The 8,357-nt window shown below is 37.0% G+C and overlaps 1 protein-coding gene across 1 annotated transcript; it reads right to left on the bottom strand.

Moving 5' to 3' along the window:
• Positions 1–6,375: 6,375 nt before the first annotated feature.
• LOC126278958 (transcription termination factor 4, mitochondrial) lies at positions 6,376–8,127 on the bottom strand. Its single transcript, XM_049979238.1, has one exon. The coding sequence runs from the start codon at positions 7,378–7,380 to the stop codon at positions 6,430–6,432; it is 951 nt and encodes a 316-aa protein (XP_049835195.1). The 5' UTR covers positions 7,381–8,127; the 3' UTR covers positions 6,376–6,429.
• Between the last annotated feature and the right edge of the window lie 230 nt (positions 8,128–8,357).

The following is an 8,357-nucleotide window of genomic DNA, read 5'->3' as shown; positions in this document are numbered from 1 at the left end:
AATGGTAGAGTGTACTCGGGATGACACAGCTGAACAACATGCATAGAAAAAAGCTCTTCTAGGAGAACTTAGCAAAAACGATAAGAAGTGTAAGTCACAAATAATCCAAAGAATTTCAGTTACTTGGAGTACGCCAAGGACAAAAAAACTACATATGACTTTTTGAATTAATGAATTCCACCTTTTGAACGAAAAGATATGGCTAATCAACTTTTTAAGAAAGACTTTATTGACCACGAAATTTAATGCAAATGATGATACTCTTTAAAAAAAATTTTCAAAGTATGTTAAGTTAATACATGATTTGAAAGCATCGGGTGCTAATACTGAAGCAACTGATACATGTGTGGTTTGTTACAAACAATGCCTTCAGAACACAATGTTGTTACTGTCTTGGAAACCTTGTCAAGTGAGTTATTGGGGTCAAGTTTTGTAAAGGGTAGACTGTTAGACAAAGAAGTAAATTACAATAATTATAAAGGTAGCAAAAGGTCATTAAATGAATTACCTTCATCGACAGCATTTGTCTCACAGTAAGATCGAAGGAAGTAACAAGTGGCAATGTTTCAAGAAATGTACAATGCAACCAAAGTTTGGTCTAAATATAGGTCCATTTGTTACAGATGTGGGAAGCCAGATAATATTAGGGCACAGTAAAAAGTTAAATTGTCAAAAAGACATCAAAGTAAAATTTTTGTAAATGTAGCATAAAGTTTACAAGAAAGAGAAGGAAGAGAAAATAATTTTTCTTTCCCAACTGTTACCAGAAGCTATCCAGATGCCAGAGAAGAGTGATTTCTGGACTTGAGAATCGAAGAGGGAGGGAGGAGGGGGGTAGAGGGAGGGGGGGGGATCTATGGGCGGGGGGGGGGGGGGGGGTGCAAAACATTTAGTTACTGAATCTACTTTTTGATGTAAAGGAAGTGGAAAGTCCAACAGTAAAGGTTACCAAAACAGATACACTTTTGTTAGCAGGAAGGTCGAAGGAGTTGATGCTGAAAGCATTGTCCGTGGACAGGAATTTTAAGTTAAAATAAAAGGTGTCCTTGTAGCATCAGGTTTACTAAACACTTTATTGCCATTGTGTAAACCAGAAATGGCCAGGTACTTCAAGTCAACAGTACTAAACTAAAGGAGTAAAGTTTTCATTTACCTAGAAGTAAATTTATTTACTCCATGACTGCTGGAGTGCACCATCAAAGAGCACACTACCACATTAATAACTTGAGGAGGAAATAAGACCAAAATTTGCTCCTAAGCAGCAGTAAGAGTAAAGTTGGACAGTAAGGTGCATTCCTTCGTTTCTTCATGTCAGACATTGAATTCTGTGATTACACGAACTATGAAGAATGTTTGGAAATAAGGAAGAGGTGTACATCACACAAATAGAGGTTTTATTGGAGAGAAGAGACTCCATCTGTGATTACAGCAACAATGATTTAGGTTTCGTAAGGAATTTTTTGAATCGCTGCTTGGTATGCTTGAGCTGTTACTGCATCGTTCTGACGAGAACAGTGCTTTGTCTCCTAGATTGCAACTTCTTTGTGGACTGCGAATCTTTCACAATGGTTCTTATCAAATCGTAGTAAGGCATGTCATCACAATCTATAACACTATTGCTGAAAAAGCTTTGAAACAGTCTGATAAACAGTTTCATCTACATCGACACTCCCAAGCCACTGTATAGTGCATGGCGGAAAGTACCCTGTACCACTACTTGTCATTTCCCCTCCTGTCCAACTTGGAAATAGAACGAGGGAAAAACAACTGTCTGTGCGCCTCCACACGAACCCTAATTTCTCGAATCTAACCTTCATGCTCCGTACACGCAACGTATGTCGGCAGCAATAGAATCGTTCAGCAGTCAGCTTCAAATGCTGGTTCTCTAATTGCCTTAAAGCCACTGCATGTTTTCATGCCACAGAACAAAGAAAATATATTAAGGAAAAGCCAGGGTTTCTATTGAATTAGCAGGGTCCAGAGTGTCATAGAGGTTACAGACTGTGTACAGATTACCTGCACTTTGTCCTTCTGGAGTATAAGCTCAACTATACAGAAACTGCAACAATTTCTTTTCTATCAGAATTTATTTCATGCCCAATTGCAGGTGTGGTCTGAATTTCTCTTATGTCATATATATATGACAGCAAATAGTAATACCTTCAGTGTGGATACACAAACTCTTGTGTGAATCAGGTGAAGCTGCAAGTGATGAGGACAATGGACAGTGGACGCTCCTCGTGTAGTGTATGATAAGTTGAGAATCTGGGCTGGACAGAAAGCATGCCCTCATAACTGAAGCAGTTAAAACGACCACTCAGGTTAAGCAGGAAATCCAGTTTTAAGTCCCGGTTTAGCACTAATTTTCACTTGTCACCACTGGATTTATTTAAATGCCCGATTGCAGCTTACATATGAATTTCTCTTACATCATGTATATATACAGCAGCAAAACAGATGCAATATGTATTTCACCAATAATGGACAGTGTCAGCTGTAGATGGCAGGGTTAAGGACTGAACAATAGTCTTCCACAGCATTTAGCTTCTTTGATTTTTAATAATACTTTTCAGCTGAAATTATGTTAACACAACATTATTTTCAAAATGTGCAATAATGTCTGCTGGCAGTAAATATTTTCAAACAAAATGGGCGTGCCACCATGATGCAGAAATGGCTTCTTCTTTAGTAACAATATGTTACTACTTTAGTTACAATTCAACAAGTAAACAGAAGTTGTGCTCTTCAACAGTGTATTACTATGGGGTAACCTGCTAAAGTAGTCCAGACTCAAGTAAGAGTCGCAACAAGAGTAATTTATACTAGTCTGCTGCTCACCACCCCTATAATTCCATGTGTAGTGATCGTGTTTGAGGCAGCGATGTACACTTGAGGCATAAACTCTCAGGATATTCGAACCTTAAATATATGAAGATGCTTCATTATGTAGCAGAGGGACTGGACAAAGCAACATTTTCTGAACTTGTAAATAAATATTTGGTCTGCATAGAGAGGAAACAAACATGATTACCACATATTCAGTCTCATTTTCAAGCCAAACAACCACTTGAACCGATATACAGGTTTAGTGATGTGCTTGATCCCATAGCATGTTTCTTTTGATTGAAAGTAATATATAGTGACTTTCACTGAAGCATATACTCACTTTACAACAGCTTATATTCTTCAAACACTGAATTGTTTCATTATTTTGAAGTATGCGATCAAAGACTTAAGTGTTTTGTTGTTTTAAAGTATACCATGGAATGGCTACTGCTCATTTTAACATGAACATTAGCTGATTTTTAAGTGTCAAGAGTCGTGCGCGCAATTCAAATGAAATTCTTTGAAGAAAAGGGGGTGCAGTTCAATTTTATGAAAAGCTATAAAGCTCAGCAAAATGCAGTTCCAGAATGTCTGCATCATACTAAAATGGCTCTGAGCACTATGCGACTTAACTTCGAGGTCATTAGTCGCCTAGAACTTAGAACTAATTAAACCTAACTAACCTAAGGACATCACACACATCCATGCCCAAGGCAGGATTCGAACCTGCGACCGTAGCAGTCACGCGGTTCCAAACTGAAGCGCTGCATCATACTATCACCGAAAATGATCATTGTATGATTCTGGATGCAAGCCTGGAAAACAATTTTGGCCAGAAGCAGTCCTACTTCAGTTTTTGATGGACAAATTCCTGCAACCGTATAGTACGAGAGGAAGCTAAATTTGAAGAAACTATGTGTTTATGGGCGTGTCGCATGCATGCACGTTTCAAAGCAAAAAATGTCTCAACAAAAATCTAAATTTCAAGTTTTATATTATTTTTTCTACCCGTTTCGGCGATACACTACACCATCTTCAGATCTTAACAACCTGCGAGTGACGATTGAAGGGATCACTTTTTTTAAAAAATAAACCTAGGGATACCAACAACTGAATGCTGACCACCATATCAACTGCACAGGAGGTGGGATTCTTCCCACGTGTCGGTCAGGGGGGCCTGAAGATAACATAGTGTAATGCTGAAACTGGAAGCAGAAATAAAATAAAACTTGAAATTTAGATTCTGAAGGTGTTTCGATTTGAAATTTTATAATGAACAGCCAGAGATCCTGCAACCATCCTGTGTGAAGAAAGACTTACAGAGTAGTGACAAGTATGTTTGACACCATGTCTTCAAAATGTTTCATGACTGGATATTGCCCCAATGGTTACAGATTATGGTGCCCCAAACCACAAAAGACTGTATTTTGAAGAGATGTAATTTTTGAAGAAGATAAGTTTTTATTTGAAGGCTGAAGTAGTTATAATTGGATCTTAAGGGAGACTGTTCAAATGGACATTACAACACAGAACACAGCAGAAGATCAAGGACATCAGAATGAAATGAACTTTGAGGAAACTGAACAAACTGTTTACGACAACTCAGAGCCTATGATTTGATATGATATGGAAGCAGAACCTCTGCAATAAAGTGATGGAATAACAAGAAAATCTAGATATTTGGAGAATTATGCATCATTACCCTTGACTGCAGAAGCATTTGTGAAAACTCACCTCAGAATTTTACAGATGTGAAGGGTCAGAGTGAAGAAGAGGAATGAACAAAAGCGGTAAAGGTACAATTAGACACACTGCTATCTTATGGAATCTGGTCTTATGCACCACTTCCTGCACATAAAGTAAAATGAGCTGCATCTAGAAATACTGAAAGATATAAGGCACATTTAGTTACTAAATGTTATGTTTAGGTATCAGGATATGAGATCTGCTCCAGTTGCTCCAATCACGACATCGAGGAATTTTCTTAATAAGGTGAATAAACATGATTTGTTGATAGAAGAAATGGATGTACAAAATGCATTCCTGCGAGCAGAACTACTCAAGAAATTTATACAAAAGTTCCTCAAGAGGTTGGAACTCTACGTTTGATAATTTTATAAAGGAAATCAGGTTTTGGGAATTTGAAGCAATAGATGTGTCTATGTTCAAAGCACTGATGATTTATAATAATTATTTGCTGCTATACGTAGATGACAATCTAATTGCTGGGAATCACAAAAGCAAAATCTCCAATATTAAGATGATGTTAAAAATAAAATTTCAAATGCGTGAACTTGGAGAAAAATTATTTCTTGGAATAAGTACACAGAGGACCAATCGGAAAATGTTTCTTAGGCAATGTGTTATCCTGAAAAGTTATTGAAATGATTCAACATGGAAGACTGTAAATCCTGTAAAACACTGAAGGCAATCCCCAGTGAAGAATTTTGTGGTGACCTGGTGTGGGAGGGGGGGGGGGGGGGGGGGGGGAACACACAGAATTAAGAAGTTGTTTTATGTATGTAATGACAGTTACAACACTAAACATAAGTGCAACAATTAACTATTTTAGTAGCCATCAAAATAAATCAACTGAATTCCACTAGTAAGATTTGAAATGAATTCTTCAATGTGTTAAAGATACCCTTATGTTGATCTGTGTTACAAAAATGGAAATTCAAATGTTCTTTTCTGCTAAACTGATTCTGACTGAGGAAGCGTATAAGGCAAAAAAATCCATAAGAGGATTTTGGAAATACTGTTTGTTGGGCAACAAGGAGACAGACGTGTTTCACTATTAACAAAACCAGAACATACACCTTTGACAACTGCTACAATAGACACCCCCGCACCTGAAGGATATTCTTGAAGAATTTAAAATACTTGTCAAAACACCAACCATTTATGAAGATCAGTAAAGCATATGTATTTCACATAAATGGAACATAGATGACTACGACATGTGGATATTAAATACAGTTTCGTATGTATGACATATAACAAAGTACGTCTGAATTTTCTATACATAAGCTCCAAGGAACAAGTGGTAGATATTTTAATTAAAGCAATTTCGAGTGTAGAGTTCCATAGACTGTGCTTGAATGAAGATGGTGATAATGAAATTTGAAAATAGTTAATGGAATTATTAAATGGGGGGGGGGTGATGAAGTAATGATAATTTAATAATTATGATCTGACTTATTTTATCTTTGTTTTTTCACTCAAGGAACTATAAAATGTGTGTGTCATTTTATAAAAATCTCTATCACAAATGTGAGTTAAAATTATGTCACCATCCCTTTGGCTGAAACAGCCACAAGCTGATCAAAATGTACCACTATGCTTTATCTATTCCCTAAAACTACTATCAATGTCTCCAACAAATAAGCGACAGTCCCATTTGCACACAACTCTAAAGTATTACATTGAATTATAAATAAAAGAACAGAAAACTTGTATCTTCAAACAACCTTGGGAGGGATCTGAATGTAATTAAAAAGAATATTTCACATAGGTAACACACTCAACAAACACATGAGAATAAAAAAGTAAGGAGCATAAAATATTTATTTATTAGCTATTTTGCCACAACCATGGGCAAATTCAGTCGGAATCAGAGTAATCATAAACAGTTTGATTAAGTTCTTCTTTATATAGTTCCCGGAAAACCTCGAATTCTTCTACCGTCACCCCTGCAAGTTTTGTTGCAAAATGGATATCATCACTATCTATTATTTGCCTCAAACTCGGATTTTTGTTTGGCAAATGTTCTGCCGTTTTAGGATTTGGAGGAATGTAGTTACCAGTACGTTCTAAGAAGATATGTCTAGTCCTTAATTCAAGTAGTGAACAACTCAATAGATCACACTTTGATATTTGAATTCTGTTTATTTTCATCTCTTCTTCCACGTAATTCACTTTAGCCAAGAAGTCATTCCAGTCTACGAACATGTAGTCTGGATAACGTCTCAGGAGTTCTACAACATTGTCCTGTGATGACAGTGTTTTCAAAACAGGAAATCTTCTATAAATTTCGTGGCGTTCGACGAATAACAGCTGCGGATATAACGTGAGCAATGAAATCAGTTTCTGTTCGCCAAGGACAGTGCTTTGCCAGTTTTTCATGCCCGATAATAGAGCATCGGGCTTAGTTTTCAATAACGAAGGTGATGCTATGAACATGCTTAGGCACTCCTTTCCAGAAAAACCACAAGCTCGTAATGCCTTCAAACTATTTTCCCAAATTGAGGGGTGTACATCAAGCAATCTCGGTTCCTTACGAAAGGCTTTATTAACTGTTTCTTCATCGATACCAACGTCCTCCACAAGTTTTCGAAGTGTTGCTTTGCTGTCATCTGACAAACTAATCTTGGCCTCAGCACTCGCTGTATGTAAAAATTTTGATGAAGAGTTACGGATAATATCCGCTCGTCGCTGCGATTCAGCTTGGTTATGCGCTTTTAAGCCCCATATATTATAGCAGAAGGTATGTCTACACGAGGTCCAGCAGAGGGGCACAATTCGCACGGCCACAATGTGACTCACCGGTTGCATTGTCGTTAGTTTTATAGTTGGAATACACTTCTGTAAAAACGTTGCACATTTACATAAGCATACACTTCATCATCCTGCTCAACAGCAGTTAGTAACCAGTTACTAGCGTAGCTCAAAGCACATAGAACTATCCTCCAAAATTGAATACGAATCACATTCCAACGTCCTGACAAGCTTCACGCCAATGCGTCTACAATTGTAACAATTCAAACACAACACAAGTCATTCATTTCCGTGACTACTAAATATAAACACGCGTTCCGTCTGTAAAACAACAACGACCTATAAAATATACACCTTTGCAATACTCATTCGACAGATATCGAACTTCGCCAGAAACAAAGATACATGCTCAAATGAAGATTTTAAAATACGCGTTACAATGGAAAGTGTGCTTTCAAACCAAACATCCAAACAAAGTTTCAGACAAAATTATTAAATTTAGCTGTAGCAGTAATTAATGAAAGTACAAAGCGTTGCCTCCACCAACCAATATACGCTTTGTCAAAGACTATACAGTGTTTGAACTTTGAATTGTAATGTGTGTCTGTACTGTAGTCTGTTGTTCATGTCGGAATATGGTTGTATAAACAGACTATATTTCACTGCCCGAACGCTTTGGCTGATATCAAAATATTGTTGTTAATATTGACACGCAATAGAAGAAGCTTTTCTGTGTAGTCAACTGTTAGCACTTTGTCTGTACACGGTGAAGTTGATGAAATATAACCTCTCTGTCACATAATGAGTGAAGATCAAAGAACAGTGTTTTGTGGTAATATATCAGAAAAAGTAACGGAAGAAATATTATTTGAATTGTTTCTTCAGGTAAGTAAAGATTGTGGGTTAGAGCGGGTAATATTCAGATATATGTATATTTTTGAAATGACGTATCATGTAATATGATGTCAACGCAGTATCTGCTTGGTTTTGGTTTCTGCTCCTTTCATTTAAATGCGCCAGCCTTTCTGTTTTAC

Source organism: Schistocerca gregaria, chromosome 6, assembly GCF_023897955.1.
Source record: "Schistocerca gregaria isolate iqSchGreg1 chromosome 6, iqSchGreg1.2, whole genome shotgun sequence".
Classification (NCBI taxonomy): domain Eukaryota; kingdom Metazoa; phylum Arthropoda; class Insecta; order Orthoptera; family Acrididae; genus Schistocerca; species Schistocerca gregaria.
The sequence above is the reverse complement of the archived record's forward strand: the minus strand, read 5'-3'. Positions and strand labels throughout refer to the sequence as shown.

What these genes read in the sequence shown, in the direction of transcription:
- LOC126278958 (XM_049979238.1), bottom strand. Translation starts at nt 7,380, where the DNA reads ATGCAACCGGTGAGTCACATTGTGGCCGTGCGAATTGTGCCCCTCTGC.